Raw genomic sequence first — 18,265 nt, 5'->3', positions numbered from 1 at the left:
TATTGTAGAATTAGCAACATTAGCACAGTTATTGCGGAGTGTAGCCTACATCCAAAACTACCCAATAAGCAGTTACAAATTTGGTTCAACTGAGCTGAGAGCAACTAGTAGCTTGAGCTTGTGCAGTGTGGTCTGTTATACCTAGCTGCTAAACCAGAACAAATCTAAAAATAATTCACTTGGAAAGTAAACTGCAATAGGCATCAGGTAGGATTAATACATTAACTGACACAAAAACTAAAGTAAAACTTAAAATAAATCAACTAGTTAAATTGAATCAAAAGTGTTTATGGAAAAGTAATAACGGTTTACAGAGGGATGTAATAACAGCAAATGAATGAAGTGTAAACAAAATGCAGGTAGGCTTAATTAATTAATTGTTCAAAAGGCATTATGGGCATTATGATAAAAACAATGAAACAAGTGAAAAATACAAAGGCTTTTAAAAAGTTGTGTCATCAACTAGGCCTTCGCAAATTAGGCAGGCGGAGTCTACAGTACAGACCTCATTCAACTTTTTCATTCTGGCTACGGGTAAGGACCTTGGGTAATGAATTAATAACTTAATGCCATTTAGCTTCACACAGAGTCCTTTCATATGCATTCAACCCTGAAGTACGAAATCACCATGTTATAAGGGGGGAATGTCACACATCTTCGGACCGTATATATACACTGAATTAATTAGATCTTGCTCAGGCCTCTGTAAATACTTCTTCCTCAAAGAAATGTTTTATGTGCCTTGTAATTCTGTAAAGCGCTGCTTTTTATGGTATGCTGTGAAGTTTGACCAAGAATACTTCCAGGAACCTCAAAAACCTAAGAAAGTCCAAACTTCAACGTACAGATCTTTCATCAAAGCAGAAAAGACATCCAAACTCTTGTACCAATATGAAGACTTTACATAGTCAATCCAACCACTCAACCCTGACTAGTTGGGATTTGGCTTTTACCAAATTGACTAAATATTCTGTGCTAATTTAATTTACCCAATTAGCAAGCAGTCTGTTCAACTCATGTTAAAAGGAAACTTTTGAAATATGAGATTTATTTACCAACTAGGAGGCAAACAAACAAGATATTGCACTTCCTAAGACTCAGTCACAGCTTAAATAAGGACATGGAGAAATGCATTAAAAACGCATTTTCAACATAATTTTTGATGAGTGAGCAAGTAGGAAATAAAATGAGCAGTGAAGGAATCTGCGTTTTCATGTATTTCTACTGGCTTTCAGTCTGCAATTTGTCCAGATTTCTTGGGTATGCTCAGACAGACATCCCACTATCAACAAAATGTCACATCACTGATAGATTAGCTAGGTAACTGTACTGAAGGTTTATTGGAAAATGTGATTAAGAAAAAAAACTATTTGGTTTAAATCTAGTGGAAGAAACATAAAAGTCAAATAACATTTCCCAAGTATAGTACAATAGACCTACTTAAATAATTATTATTATTGTACTGATGGTTTGGGTGATTTATTAAAAAACATTCAGGCATCGGGAGTCTTGTGGTCAGAAACTGACCACTAACAGAGAGCTGGAAGATGCCAAACTCAAAGAGATGGCCTATAGTGTCTTACTATTCAACTCAAACAGATGGCTCAAATTCATTCACAGCTTTATTCATTTTATGGCAATTCCATACACTTACAAACAATTCATATTCTTCGCACCAGTAAAACTGGAAAATTCATGATGAGTCTCATGAAATGCACAAAGGCCTTTTCAAAAAGTTTATTGAAACATCTAGCTCACTAGTCTTTACTTTCTTGTTTAATGCACCTGACATAATTGCCATTGGACCAATGGGAAAGTCATTTGTTGGGAGAGAAATCCTGGGAACGGTCTCCATCTGACCTTATCTCACAATAAACTCCACTGCCTACACTGAAACTCATAGCGATACCACCCCCACCACAGTGCTTCTTAGCATTATTGTGGCCCAAAACCTAAAAAAATGCTATACTATTGTCAGTGTGAGCAAAGGCCAACCAGCAAATGTAACTGACAATACAGGGGTTTGTTCCCACAATTCAACTGATTCACTAGGGGACTCTAAATCTACTCAGTGAACACCACACTTAACAATGATTGCTGATGGGATAAGTTATCTTTCTTTCTGCCTCAGGGTTCCCAACAGAAACCTAAAAAATCTACCACTGAAAAAAACTACCAACAAACCTCAATTTTCCTTATTGTCAGCACAAACAACACTATTTTCAGCAAATCCGACTAGCACCCATTGTGATGAGTACTTGTCCCTTCAGAAATAGGCCCCTGGCCTATTAATCGTGTAAGAGTCACATGTGAGAATTAGTCTGAGCACAGCCACTGCAGAGCCTGGGGACAGTTGTCTAGAGGGCTCTGTCCCAGTGACACAAACAGCACTGCTTTGGCAAGACACACAGTGGGCATAGGCAAGGCCTAACGGCAGCTCAATCTTATGATGAATTTCACATGGGTCCAACTCAATAGTCCAAAAGTGCATGTTTGTAAGTGTTTGCATTACATACTGTGTCTGAGAGTCTGGATATGGAAGTAATACCAGGGGAAGATGCAGTGGACACACACATTGTATTTGTTCTGTTCCTGTTCCAATAAGTCAATAAGACCACGGGACAACAAAACAAATAGAAGACTACAGTAGTGGAGAAAGTGTACTGGAGAAAGCTACAGAGTTGAATTAAAAAAGGGTGGGAGTGATGGTCACAGTGGCTCTGAGTCCCAGGTTGTGTGTACAAAGCTAAGAGTGATGAGATGAACCTGGAACCCATTAGAGGAGAGAGTGGGAGCAAGTGTGTGGGGTGGGGGAGGAAAGAGAGAATCGGGGGGGGGGGGGGGGGAGAGATACAGGGGGTTGGGAGAGAGAGAGAGAGAGAGAGAAGGAGAGGGGGTCTTTGCAGGACAACATTATCTCATCCCCTTTCTCATGATGTCACCCTATAACCTTACCTTCACCTTTTTTTCAGCATGACTTTAATTAAGGGGCAATTCAATGATTAAACATTAAGGCATACATTTACTATTTCTCATCCCTTATTTAATTTTTTTTCTGTCATTTATAATCCAGCACAAAAAAACCTTGCTGTACACTCCACACCCCACAACCTCTCACTACTGACATTTTGTCAGTATTCCATCCAGTCACACTGTGAGTTTAGTGTTTTCTGAAAGGAGATTTATTAGAGTTACTGAAGCTTTAAACAAACAATCACCCCTTTGGGCTGTGCTTAAGCCCATTGAGAAGCTGAAGAACGGTGAGACGTTTATCGGTACTATAGTAGGCTGCAAAATTGTGCTGTGCAGTTTTGTTTTTTTTTTACAACAGGAAACAACACAGTTAATAAAGTAGAGCAAAACAGAAATGCCAGTCTTTAACATGATTAGGAGTCTTCTTTTTGCAAGATATGGCCTTTTAGTATGAAAACTTTTAGTATGTTTTAGTCTGTTACTGCTACAAATGTACAAGACCCTTCGGTCTGTTAAGCCTGTAAAGTCAAGCAAAAAAATATGTTACAAATGTCCACCCCAAAAGGAGATGCAAACACTAAGCTGTAGGGAAGTTAGAGAATTTTATAAAATTACCTCTGCAAAACTGCCTGATCATCAATAAGCAGAGGAAAGAAATAAAACCACTAATGCATCACCATGGTAAGAAAAACACAGCCCTCTTGAGTGTCAAAAGTGTTAAATGTCTACTTACTGTGGTTGAGCATCAACATGTAGGCGACGACCCCAACTAAGCCCAGCATGGGGAACAATTGTGTAGTGTTTCTGCATTCCTGCTCTAGGAGTGAAGACATGCCAATTGCAGACACACAGAGAGAACAAGCCAGAGGAGGGATTTCAGGGAGCTAGCTTTTACACTAGCTTTTGGGCAGGCTCCCCTTATTTGGTTATGAGGCAATCATGAGGAAGACGTAATCTCGCTCAAGACTAATCTCCAAATGGCCTTAGTCTAAACTTCAGCATTACTGTGTCCTTTTCACATTAGTATCCATATAACGTTATCAGCAACTGTAGCTATAAAGCAGCTCATGAACTCTTAAATGCAGTGCAGACACGAGAACTCTCTCTGACCACAGAGAAGTGTCCTGAGGGCACTCTGAAGAAGAGGGTTAGGTTTCAAATGTCCAAATCAGATTAAAATTTTATAGCATTTTCAAATAGTATACACATCTGTGTACATTACAACACAACCTTCCCTTATGTTCATAAGCTGCTAGGTCAGTCATCTTCAGCTAACATAAATGCAAGCTTTTGTAATAGTGTAATTAGCCAGTTCAGAAGTCGAATAAGTGAGAATTACGATTAAGGACCGCTGCTTGATCCTTGTCATTAGCCTGCTTGCCCTGCTGTTGCCATGTCAACCTCCTAAGAAGGGCCCTCAAGTGCTCAGATTTAATTCTGAAGACAGCATGTACACATTACTAATATCCACAGTACTACATGACCAAAATCAGAAAGCACCAGTTAATAATACTGCCATGGGCTGTTACTGGCTTCTGACATATAAACATCAATATATGTTCACTGTAAGTCACAATCACATATCATTATTTGCTATATTGGAGATAAACACCAACTTCCCCATGGGCAGTTCTAAAATCTGAGACCAAATAACTGCTTGTAAATAACTTAATGAGACACTAGCAAAAGGCCTGGGCTTGAAAAAAACAGAAGAAAACAAGCCACAGGTTCTGCAAGCATCAACTCTGAGATCTCACCAAACATTCTGATCTACATTAACATTGATCTCACCAAACATTTTGATGTGATTGTAGTAAACGAGAGGGTTTTTTATTTATTTTGCTGCCAAAGAGATGGTGGTGGTACTGATGTTGTAGCACACTGCCTCCTAGTGGCATGATATAGCACTGAAGCCCAAATGTATGGCAGGGCTTTGATGTTCTTTCTTTGGGACTTTTATGGCCCTTGAAACTTTAAGGTGGGCAATCTGCATGTAAATTAGCGGATTTTTAAAAAGGTTCATCTGCAGCAGCATTGCAGTTTGCTGGAAGTTGTAGTCCAGACACTACACTAACCCAGTGCTGCAGGGGGTATCATGTAGGTGCATGTTTTTCAGATTCAACATTTGGTTTCCTGGATGTTATGTTAGTAGTTCACAGTTGGGTTGGCTAAGCACGTGAGAACTGCAAAACTGGCTAATACAGATCTCACAAAATCGTAGGGCAGTGTGCTACCTTGTTCTTCTTAGCTAGGTATCTGACCAGAATCAGATTTATTTGGCCAAGTATGGTGACACACACAAGGAATTTGGTTCTGGCTGTTGGTAACTCTCAGACAATATATGGGAGTATGGGAGTGAAGTTGTGATTAAGAGCATTACACAATACATTATTATGGATGTGAAGCAGTGTGTTGTGGCCATCATAGAAAACAAGAGTAGCTATGACATAGCAGATATAGCAGATGGTACTATTCGAATGGATGATGGTATGAAGAAAGAAACTGCTCCTGTGCCTGGTAGTTTATACAGTTTGTATATAGGGTTCTTGTGGCACTTGCTGGAGGGAAGGTGTTGAAAAAGGTTATGTCCAGCGTGTGAGGGATCTGTAATGACTTTCCCTGTCCGTTTCCTGGTGCTTGGGGAGTACTAGTCCTGCACAGACGGCAGGGGAGCACCAATGACCTTTTCTGCTCTCCTTACTGTTCACTTCAGTCTGTTCATAGTCTGTTTAGTTACTGCTCTGAACCAGACCATAATGGATGTGCACAGGACAGATTCAATGACTGTGGTGTATAACTAACTCAGAAGCTCCTGTGGTATACCACACTTCCTTAGTTGTCCAAGGAAGTACATCTGGTAGTTCCCACAAACTTGAAGGACTCCATGTTTCACACAGTGCTATTGGATATTGTGAGGGACAGCAGTGCTGAGGGATATCTCCTAAAGTCCATCATCATATCCACAGTCTTGAGCGTGTTCATCTCCAACTTGTTCTGACTACACCACAGCACCAGCCAATATGCAGACTCATCAAATCATGGATGAGTCCGATAACCATAATGTCATCTGTAAACTTCAGGAATTTAACAGCTGGGTCCTCGGTGGTCATTGGTGTAGACACACAAGAGTAGTGGGGAGAAGACTCACCCCTGGGATTGTATACTGGAAGTGAAGTCCCCCAGCCTCATCTGCTGTTTCCTGCCTGTCAGGAAGCTGGCAATCCACTGACTAACTCCTTGTTAGCAATGTACATATAATTTCAACAAGATTACCATTTATTTTGATTGCTTGGATTTGTTGCTATTATCATTTTGTGAATTGTAAGTTTGAGCTTGGTTTATATAAATAAAACATTGTTAGCCAGTGCTCAATGTGGGCTGGTACTTGCCATACACAGATACAAGCACTTCTACATTTTACTCTTTGGCATACTGTGACCAGCAGTTCTCAAAAGCTCTTCTTTGCCCTCTCCATATCAGGTTCTGGGTGATTCAACTGCATTACCCAGAGGGCACTGTGTGACATTCATCTGTTCCCACTCATCTGTTCCCTGTTAAGTAATGTAAACACTAAATAACGGTGTTGGCCTGACTCCAAAAGGGCACAAAGAGAACCTGTGAGTCAGGTAATGACACAAAAGAGTCAACTAGAACCAGTACTAAATGCATGCAGGGAGCAACATGCTAACATTAGCGCCACTCCTAGCGCTTAGGAACCTGTTGTTTTGGACCATGGTTTGTCATAGAATCAAATTAGGTATTTTTCTGCACGTACGCGCGCACACACACACACACACACACACACACACACACACACACACACACACACACACACACACACACACACACACACACACACACACACACACACACACACACACACACATCCAAAACAGTACACACAAACATATTATTCAATGATCTATATTATTATTATATATGATAAAATTAATAGTTTGGCATATGGATGACACTTTGAGTAAATAATGTTATGTTGTAAACATCAGTTACATCCCCCAGTTTCTTTTATTCACTGTAGAAATTCCAAATGTAATACTTAATGATACCAGGTAATGTTACTGATACCAGCTAATACAGAAGCCACCATGTGCATAAGGAGACTACCATAGAGCTGGGCCATATGGCAAAAATATGACCACAATATTTTCCCCCATATTGATCAATATCAATATTTATCATGATATACCATTTCATAATGCTGCCAGCTTGAAGAGCATCCTGGTCTAACATGGGCCGCAGTTTCACACTGTAGTCGCTCTGTAAAAAAGATTTGTTGTTTTTCCCATCTTGGTTTGTACTGAGTTCACTTTCAATGTCATACCACTCGCAGGTTCCACTCGTTTTTCCTCGTTATTATTATTATTATTAGGGATCCAAACAGTTCTGGAACCCCATTTGTGATTTTCATTCTTTCTTTTTTTAATGTTAGGGAAAGACTATTCTCTATTTCTATTCTACACTATCTAGATAGTAACTTGTTAAAAGACTCCACAAATGGTCTTCAAAAAGTCTCTAAAAGGAATTTCTTTTTTTTTTTTTGAGACATTTCAAGTGTTTCTGTAAGACCACACTACAGCAGGTCCATTTGGAAGAAAGAAGGGCAGTGTGCTCCAACACATGAAGTCTGACAATGCATTTGTTCAATTCATCACATATAAAAAGCAAGCACTAGGGGGCAAAGATGAGTGAGTAGTGCAAATCATAACATTCAGAAAAATTGAACGCCTCAATTCCTTAAACAGTTTATACAAAAACCATTTACAAAGGTAAGCTTTAGAATAAAACAAAGATAGTAAACTGGTGTCAAGTAAGAGTAATTTACTAAACATTTACCCAAATAACGCTGCAAAGTGGTATTCTAGACTACTGTAAATAATTGATGAAAACATGACAATTGCCTGCGCATTAGATGGTACCACCCCATTCCAGTAATACCTGAAATAGACTGAGACATACAAGTGCTCACCCAAAATCAGACACAGGAACTAATTAATGGTCTCCACTCATACACTTGCCCAAGGTCTGAGATGCAGTCCTATTCACAAGCCACACAGGAAAGGTTCAAATGAAAAAACACATTTTCGTTCAACGGAACTCTTTACTTATACTATTCAGTGCATTTCTCTCTCACATCTCTGCTGACATTAGAATCTAGAAAAGGGCAGTTGAAGGTACTCTGCTAACTGCAATACAAATAAATTAACTAATAAATAAATAAATGAACTCGCACACCCAACATAGCAGCATGTTGTTTATGCAAGTGGGCCAATTAAGCAAGCAACACTTTGGTGCAACAGTTTGGGAGGTCATTGTTTCAGAAGGTGCTCCCTATGAGGAGGATATGTGGTGGTATAGCCTATGACAGTGGTCTAATCCATGATGATGCAGGCCTCGTAGAGACAAAGAAAAACCGTCATCTCTGCACATTCCTCAGTGCGCATGCTGACTCCTCTGTGGTGCGGATACGGGTTGGACCTCACCTGTTTCCACCATCAGCCTCTATTCACACAGCGCAATGCAATACTCAATTGTGACAAGTCACTATCCCAGGACTGGGCTTGGAAACAGTGGTTTGCATGGATCACAGAAAGTTCAAGGCCCAAAGCTTCTTCTGATCCAGCAGGCCTGATGGGGCACACCAGCATGTTACAGAGTCTTCTGTGGGCAGTATAAGAAGGTGTGCTGGACAAGAAAGAGCAAACTGTAGAAAAGGAGTTTCACATGAGAAAAACAGGCTCTCTCAAGTGCCTAGCAATGCTCCCGCTGTGTGTGGTTCTAAGCCTAGTCAGGCACACCTGGCTTTAATATTCAGATACTAACAGATTTACTGATTAGATCAGGAATGTTGCAACCAACCACCACAGAAAGACAGATCCCTGAGAGCAGAGCTGAGCCCCCCTACTGATCTCACTTTACCACAGGCATAACAGCTCTCCTTTTATAATGAAACTGTACTGTGACATCTTGCCTAAATTCTCATTTAAGTCTTCTTTAATCAATATTTGTATGTGTCCACCACAATATACCATTTTTCAAACACTGAATTCAGAGGCAAAACAGACCACTTTTGTCCCAGAAAACAACTGTAATGTTCTCAATATATCATCATACTCTCTAGTTGAAAATAACGGCACCATTTGACAAATTTCCAAAGGTGTGACCATCGTATTTATGTATTTCTGAATTATAAAGAAAACAGTCAAGACCTGTACATTTTACCTCATGGTGATGGACAGCAGGTTCTGAGGTCATGAAGCACCCGAAACCGTACAAATGAGCCTCTTTATACATGACTGACTATGGGCTCCAAGGAGACGTTTTAGTCTGTCCAGTGTTTTTATTTGCCCAAGCAGCACCAATTCCTGGACTAAACAACGTCAACAGCAACTCAAACAATGGTGGTTATTTGGTGTATTACTAGGCTGCATTTCCACAGGTTCACAGTGAATTACAAATAATTAACTTCATATACACCTGCTTCTTTGTTGATTCTTCCAATATTTTCCTTTTATCCCCTTAACTGTTTTCCATTCCCAACTGGGTGACAATCAAAGATATCACCCCATCTCATAAATTACTCTCTAGATAAACACAAAAAAGCTAACATTTAATTATCTTCTACCATCTGCCCTTCGGTTATTAGCTTCTAGGCTAATTAGCTATGTAAGGAAATCTTCAAACATATTGCTTCATCCAAATAAAGTCATGTTTGGTCAGACAAATGGCTTCATAGATAAAATATGTTCATATGGAAAAACTACATTTCTACCACATTTTCTATATATTTGTTATGCTTTCTTTGAACCAAACCCAAGTTATATAACACCCTGACAATGATGTCCTCTAATTTGGGTTTGGTCCATGAATGGTGGTAATGGTTGTTAGCTATTGCTGATATTCACCAGACAAAGCTAAAATTGAAAACCATAATCACCTATTTTTAGTTTTTAGTCACTACCAAAATGTGACATAGAAGAAAAGACACAAATTCCACCAATCTTAACCAAACTTTGTGTACAGACCTGCGTCCAGACCAGCTCAAGTATAAAAGTAGCCTAAAAAGAAACATTGAGCATTCAAACTTGCAGACACGCTGTGGCCCCAGTCAACCATACTGCAGAAATCCCAATAGAACCACTCTATGCCAGGCTGCAGTGGAGTTCACTAAATGAATAAATGTGAATGGAAAAGATCCATGGAAAAGACAAAGCATACTTTGTGTCGAGTGTCAGGGCCAGCCACAGCCCTACCCTGTCCTGTGCTGTGCTTCTGAACGTGGCAGTTGGGTGCTGCCAGGCGAGACACCCCTTATCACTGCTTGCCACTCCATGCAGCCTACCCAGGGGACTACCACAGCATGTGTAGAGGCATGGCTATGGATTTCAAACTGGGTTGCATATCACAGTATGGAGCCTACACATACCGCTGAACCAAGGGAAGGAAAAAAGCACTTCCCAGTACACTTGGGAAGCTGGTTTTGCAATTCAACAGTACAAATATACAAATACAAAAAAATACACTTATTGTGTGATTTCACTGTGCAGGAATGAGTTAACTTTTTAGCATTCCTGCAAAAAAGGCAGGGTAAAAAAGACTTCTGATTATGAACGTATTCACAATGTTATTAATTATAATACAGTGTTCAAGAAGAAAACACCATCTCTGCACATTCCTCAGTGCTCATGCCGACTCCTCTGTGGTGCTAACATGGGTTGGGGCTCACCTGTTTCCACCACCAGCCTCTATTCACAAAGCGCAACGCAATACTGAACTGTGACAAGTCACTATCTGAGGAGCCAACAATTTAGCAACAAACAAGGAACAACAAACAAGTCCATGATGAAAAAGCATTCTACATGCAGCAAAATATACATAGAACAAAGGGGATTTCTAACTGACCCAATGTGTATTTTGCTCCAAACCCAAAGAAGAAGCAGATGCCATATTATTTTGATGCGAACACACAAAAGACCACATTATGGAAAACCAGCCAATAAAATGCAGCAGCTAATAAATTATGTGAATTATTCTGGAGTGGAAACAGTGAAGCTTTTACTCCATGCAACCTTTCTAAGCTCACGTGGAAAGAATGCAGGTTTGTGTGCACCTTTATGATTGGACCTCAGGTCTCTAGAGGGTTCAAACTGGCCTGGTGAAACAGAGCTGCTCTCTTTCTCTTTTCCCACTCCCCCTTTCCATGTGTGTCCTGCTTGTGTTTCACAGAGCTCCACTGCTTACTATACAGTTTATTATGTAGCTAAAACCCTCAAGAAATATATATGGAGGCATTTACGCTGAGTATTCCAGATCCAATGCAAAATGCATTCGATTTACTGAATGGTCTTTATAAAATTTGTAACCTCTCCTCTGTTGTTTATTTAGTCTATATTGGCAACAATGTAGAAATGCCATCCTACATTCATTTTAATAGAGCCCAGATAACCTATTCAGTGTTTTCATTGTAAGTCAAGAAACAAGTCTTGAAGTAAAGTAAGCCTCCAGTTCCACAAAAGAGCAATAAAATGGAAATTTATTTAACCAGTGCAGTGCCATGGCTGGCTCTCGAACAGTGGGCTCCACTGTCCTGACTGATAGGAGATGCAGACAGCACTGGAACAACCTCATGCACAAGCAGATTTTCACAAGGCCATTGCTAAACTGTCTGCCGTTGTGTATGAATGACCCTCCAATAGGCCCCAACATATCTGAACAACTACTGCAAAATGCATCAGACTTCTAAAACCTCCACCCTCCACTGTAGAACTGCTGAGCACCTATACCCATGAGCTGCAACATGGTGTGATCTCCTATACATCTGTGCGATTTTTAGAGCTGAAAGATCACAAACAACTCTATCAGTGCAGTTGAACATACTACATTGATCTGGCACCAAATGACTTTTGAAGCGATTTCACCATCGCATAGAAATTTCCAACGTCATGAGAGTTTTGCTAGAGAAATGGCAGGCTCCCATCATCTCGATCATTTGAAGTAAGGTGGTCAGAATATCTGTCTTAAGTCTGGCTTTTACTTGTCTTGATGTTCCCATAAAATCAACTGTGTTTAATATTAATCATGAGGTTTTAGTCATGGCTCATGCAATGTGGACAACATGATCAACAGTAGCTTTCAAGCACCGAACAGAACGCAGCAAAGCAGGTACAGGAACAGCTCTGGCACATAGATAACACATCACACATTCATAGATGAGACTTGAGACATTCAGGAGACTCTGGACACTCTTGTCTTTTTGGATATTTTTTTCAGAACAAACCACAGCACACACAAGAGCAGCTGTTGCCAAAAGCTGCTTTTGTTTCTGCTCCATTGTTCATCAGTTCCTCTACTTTACAACAGGAACATGATGAGAAATATTCTAGTTGCAGTCTTGAAGACTTATAAAATGAGTCATTGTCTTTAGATGTGAAAGGTTGTCAGACTTTAGTCTTTAAAAAATCTTTTCAGAATCTTTTCGAAGTCTTCTAGTGTATGGTTAGCAATAGGGGGATCTATGATTCCACTGCATACATGAAAAGGATGCATGGAACTGCTCTCTGCGCAGCCTGTGGTGTCTGCTGTCCTCATATTAGTTAGATCCAAATAACACAGACAACCATGGAGCCAGTGGGGGGGTGGGGGGGTGGGGGGTGACTGTTTTAAAACAATTCATAATGTAGTTGACATTACTGGTGTAAAAAAATAAAAAATAAAAAAATAGGCATTTGTTACGCAACTCAGGTTTTTATACATGTTGTGAGTATTTCTCTTAAGTGGCTTCATATACTTACAAAAATTCAGTAAATAACTGATGAGGTACTCAAGTCTTCCAATCTAAAATACATACAAAAATATCTACACTGGTGGCAGTAAACTTCAACCCGCTGACTGTAACAAAACATGTTATATACAACCTATTCTATACACTAATATTTTGCCCAAGGATGAGGTCAGGTCTTCATACCTCTTAGAGATTAGTGTAAGGTATAACGCTGTTGAAAGACATGAAGCCTGTTTGATGGAAGAGAAAAATGGCAAAGCAAAAGCTTCACTATTACATTCATAATTGCAAACATCAATCTCAAATACAAACATTCCGCTAGTCCAGAATTCACTTCCAAATCTGAATGGCAGACTTTGTAAGAGGCCTTTTTATAATACTCATAATATCTGAATAACCTTCTAACCACAAAGAAACCATTCATACCGCATGCTGCTTTACTGTGAAGAGCAAATGATCTTACCTCTGCCAGTCTGGTGCCCGTACAGATGAGAAGAACCATAGAGACCTGCAGCTGGATAGCCTGAAGCACTCTCCTGTAATTACAGGCTACGAAGGTACATGCCTTCCTCTCGAGACATGTTCTACAAACAGCGTGAAATGTTTTCTCTGATATATGGCCTGTGGGTAGAGCCTTCACAATGGCTCTGGTGCCAGTGCACACAGTCTTCTTGATCTTCTGGTTATTCTTTTGGTACCTCCTAACCAGGACAGTGGAGCGCTCCTTCCTGTTGTGCACAAACTCGCTGTCAGAGACAGTGCCTTCACTATCGCTGTGCTGGGCTAACGACAGCCTCAATGCCGCGGAGACCTGACAGGGAGTCCTCATGCAGCACGCCATGGGGCGCTTGGCCTGCGATCTCCTGTTCAGCCTCTCAAGGCTGGAGAAGCTACTCTTACAGCAGCAGCAGCCGTACCTGGAGTCTGCAGGGTCACGCATTGCAGCCCCCAGCCTGGAGGCACAGCCATGCGTGCAGTGTAACAGCAGTGGGGAAGGCACAGACACGGGCCCAGGAACACCATTTCTCCCATCGCCAAGTGCACAGGCAAGCCTCTTTTCCCCCTGCTCCGCTGTGTCGGTTTCCAGCTGGCATGGAGCACCACCCGAGCCTCTTGAGCTTGGCAGCCTTCCATCAGGGTGAGTCACGCCAGAAGAAAACCCCTCTGTTCTCGGCTGGGTCTGGCTCATCTGAGGCACTGCTCCCTGGCCTCCAGTGGGAGAGGCAGCCTCCTGGCAGCTCCACTCCATTTCCACTGGCCCGCCACATGTCCTGCGTGGCTGACTGCACCACAGTCCCTCTGCCTGCTGGTATGAAGCAGCACAGCTACAGCAGGCGCCATCACTGCACAAACGGTCAAGGCTCTCCAAGCTCTTGGACCTGGTGTCCCAAGGGGTTCCTGCTCTGCAGTCCATGTGAAACTGTTTGCAATATTTAAAGTCATGGTGGTCCTCTGCTGGAGGCAATTGACATAAACTGGGGAACTGGAGCTGAGAGCTGCACCTCTCAGGAAACTCGTAACCAAAAGACAACAGTTGCTCTCTGTATTGTACTGAAGAGGATGGTGTCTCCCTTACTGCCATTCTGAATCTAAGGACGTTTTCAGCCTTCTCTGAGGTCACACAGATACCATGAATGTCAATATTTGCCTGTCCCTCCACACACCCCCTCATATCACAAAGTGCTCAATGGCAGATTTCCTTCAGCACAGAGCAGTTAGTCAGTGGGATTGAGGAAAAACAGAAGTTCCTTTTCCAAAAACTAGAGTCAGTGGCCTTGGAAGGAGGCAGAGTATCTCCACCGGACAGTCCAAAATAGGGAGAGAAGATAATCAGTTGAGTAGACTGGCGCTCCCTGGTTGTGCAACACTGTGCTCTTTACTCCAACTGCTCCTCTCAAGACCTCAGACAGCTAGGAGAGAGAATAAAGCAGAAAAACAACTGTACACTGAAGCAAGACTCAATTTACAAATTTATAAAAATGAATACAAAGCCCTAAAAAAGAACAAATCTTAGTAGGAATATCACAGCCTCTAATAAATGTACGTTTTTTCTTGTTTGATGGTTTGATTGGTTATTACTTTGCATGGAGATTCATGTGAAATCTCTCATCAAAGTCCTACTCAAGAGGATGGAGAGAATAGATTTTCACATATACTGGAAAAATAGTTCCCTATAAGGAAAACACAGTTGTCCAAAATCTCACAGAGAACTGGTGAGCGAGAGGGGGAATTTTTTTTTTTTAAATCACACGTCTGTGACTCTGGAATGTGAGGCCTCGCTGGGGGTAGCTTAAACATCAGAGAGGGGGGTTGCATTGATTCTGGATCTATTCAGCAAGTCAAGGTCCTGAAGTATAGTTCCCACACCCACACACTCATAAATCTCTAAGTTAACACAGCTCTAAGACTTCGGTCAAGGATCAGTGCCAGAGTCGTGCGCTTCAGATAGTGAAGTAAGGACAGGAAGGGCAGTCGGCTCCAGAGAGATGCATGACAGGCAAAGAGGAAAAATACCAAAACTACTGTACAGCCAAGCTTTAGTACATTTGACAATTTTGTCGAGAAACTGACCATATAACTGTCTAAAGAAAATCATTATAAGCTCCAAAACAAAAAAAGAAGAAACATTACTTTATTTTCTGATTCACATAAGTGCTTACATTCTGTTCGACTAGATTTAAACACATCCCTAAGGAAAAAAAATCCTTGTAGTGTTTCCTTAAATACTACGACAGATCTGTCAGTGCAGATTGTGCAGCAGATTGTGTGGCTTTTGATAACAGATCACTCAGTTTTACACGTGACACATCAACTTGCTAAATCACTACACTGATTTATAGCTACACAAATGGGTGGCAACATTTGAGACTGTGTTGTAAGCAAGCAAACTGTTATACACATAAAAAGGTTGTATATCTGAACTCAAACAGGACAAGCTCACGCAGTAGCTGCCTCTTGCTAATGAAAAATCACCATAAAAACTTTAAATTGCAGATCAGAATTAATTAAACGAAATGCCACGTTTATCTTGAATCGTACCTCTGAAATGCTTACCTTTATCAGCACCCCAGTTCAACTGTTTCCACTCTGGTGGTGAGGTGAGGTGTGAGGGCTGCCTGTGTGATGGGCCATGAAGCTATTGTAATGCTTGGGAATTACGGGAATTTCCCCCTCCTCTAACTCCCCAAAAACGCAGGCACAACCCCGCCCCCCCAAACACATGCAGACAGACACATATACCCAGACACAGACACTGCACCCACGCACACACATGCACACATGGGTGCGTACTTACTAATTAACTGGAGTAGAGATTTATCTGAGCCAAGGATCCACCTCACGATCTGGATTTCCAAAAACCATGTCATGCAGTAAACACTCACAGTTCTGGCAAGCAAATCTTATTCGGTGGTTATTATTATTATTGCTATTATTATTATTATTGTTGTTATTATTATTGTTGTTGTTGTTGTCAATTTAAAACATCAATCTAAAATGTGAAGTTAAAATGTCAATCTAAACCAGGCCAAAGTTTGTAGGGTAGTACATGTGAGGAATGTCTGTATCATTTAAATAACTAACAGTTAAGATTTATTGGCTATAACCCTATATTATAAAGGTTTCCAATAAAGTTCAGAATTATACATGCAGTTATTATAAAATATATTCCCCCATCATGCATTTACAACGTGACGATCCCTCACTTTAGGACAATGGGTGTGCCTGTTATGCTGGAGACTCAGAGTTTCTAGTTTGTCTACATACACTAGGTGTGTCAAGTTCAGCCTATAAGTTTCACAACACTGATACTAATGTGTATGGTACTTTTGGATGTGTTTAGGACAGAGGTAATCCAACAAAGCATTACATAATTAGTCCTTATCATGGAAAATTACTTGAAGGCACACATAAACAGCTCCAAGCACCCTCATGGATTATATCTTTGGGTGGCCAAAGTTCAAAGAAATAAGTGTCACATGGATGTAAAGCATCAGCTTCAGTTTCAACACCAATGTGCTGTATGTTCTAGCTCCAAAACCCCTGCCCAAAGGGTCAACTGAAAAAATTCAACAAACCCTCATAATGTAATCAACACATTATTCTGATCTACAGAGATAAAAGAATAGTGGCACCTCACCTGCAGAGTAGAAAGTAGCCTGCAGCTCAAAATATACTTTTCAGATTATATATATATATATATATATATATATATATATATATATATATATATATATATATAATAAATAATACCTTATTCTGTTCACTCTCATCATTAATTCATGTGACTACCGAACTACCAAAGCAGCTTTACTAGCTTGGCTGGACTGCATATAACGTCATGTGTCAGTAACCTAAATCATAACTCGCTCGCACCCTTCGTCTAACTCGCCATTGGAACATCGATTATATAGCTGAGGTTCAAAGCATTCAAATCATATAAGAGATCATGATGTTCTGACATTCCAGCCTTTCAGAATATACGCCATCATTTTTAACAGGCTAACGTGGTTACTTTTCTGACATTGACTTCGCGTTTAACTTGGTATTGTGCATGTCACGTAATATCTTCACCTTCTGTAGGAGATGTTTAGATCTACACGCAACATGAATCACCACACAGAACTGAACAAATGAGCTAGTGGTCAATCACTCGTCCACATTCACACGTGCAAACACGCGCCAGCAACTTCAAAGAACCACTCACCCCTGAAACAGTGTGAGATGGGTAGTTTCCGCAAACTTCTTCCGACTGGTTCGTAGTTTTGTCAAATGTCTGACGGTGGAGATGGATAGCTCGGATAGAAAGCTGATGCGAGAGAAATTTTACTTTCAAGTGTTTAGAAATTCTGTTGTTTAACGATTAAACACACGCGCACAAAGGAAGAGTACAGTTATGCCGTTAAGACAATAGTCGCGCTACCGTCCCCGAGCGCGAGGGAGGTGTGACAGAGCTGGATTGTCTGAAGCAGAAAGTCAAACCCACCTTCCAGCCCTAGTCGAGTAGGGTATTGTCCCTTTGGACTATCTTCCAGATGTTCAGTGTTTGTTTTCTGACAGACCTTCTAAACTTTTCCAATACTTGAATGATTAAAGTTACCAGGTCATTTAATTTACCGTCCGATTTGTGGATTATACTGAACACGCTACACTGTCGTCAGTAGAGCTCGTAGTTTTGGTTCCATTCACGAGACTAATGAAGCGTGTTTAATGTTTTGGAACGTATGTCGCGTGTGCTGAACAGTACACACTATGTAACGCAAATGCACCTTGGTGCCATTTCTACTCATTTGCAGCTGCAGCACCCAAACGTTTCCAATCTAGACTCACATATTTTGCATAGCATGGTCAATGACGTTGTTAAATATGGTAAAAGAAAGGGAAGGAAAACGGTCTGTGAGATCTGACAATTCAAATGCAGCTTTGATTGTCCCACGGTTGTTTTCTGAATGATTCACTTACAAGCCTAGACTCCCATTCCTCCAGTTGTCATTC

The 18,265-nt window shown here is 40.8% G+C and overlaps 1 protein-coding gene across 12 annotated transcripts in view; it reads right to left on the bottom strand.

Moving 5' to 3' along the window:
- plce1 (phospholipase C, epsilon 1) overlaps positions 1 to 17,719 on the bottom strand; it is a 52,845-nt gene extending 35,126 nt beyond the window's left edge. For 7 of the 12 annotated variants that reach the window (XM_081698082.1, XM_081698084.1, XM_027021888.3 and 4 more), the window contains exons 1-2: positions 17,478 to 17,719; positions 13,236 to 14,682 (exon numbers count right to left, since the gene is read on the bottom strand). In XM_081698082.1, the coding sequence (XP_081554208.1) occupies positions 13,236 to 14,444 (1,209 nt within the window). In that variant the 5' untranslated portion in view covers positions 14,445 to 14,682; positions 17,478 to 17,719. Of the gene's footprint in view, positions 1 to 13,235; positions 14,683 to 15,826; positions 15,889 to 17,477 lie in introns of all 12 variants that reach the window. The other 5 variants (XM_027021892.3, XM_027021895.3, XM_081698091.1 and 2 more) reach the window with 2 other exon arrangements.
- Between the last annotated feature and the right edge of the window lie 546 nt (positions 17,720 to 18,265).

This window comes from Electrophorus electricus, chromosome 15 (genome assembly GCF_041902795.1).
Source record: "Electrophorus electricus isolate QZ-2024a chromosome 15, ASM4190279v1, whole genome shotgun sequence".
Taxonomy (NCBI): domain Eukaryota; kingdom Metazoa; phylum Chordata; class Actinopteri; order Gymnotiformes; family Gymnotidae; genus Electrophorus; species Electrophorus electricus.
This window is presented reverse-complemented; position numbering and strand designations above follow the sequence as displayed.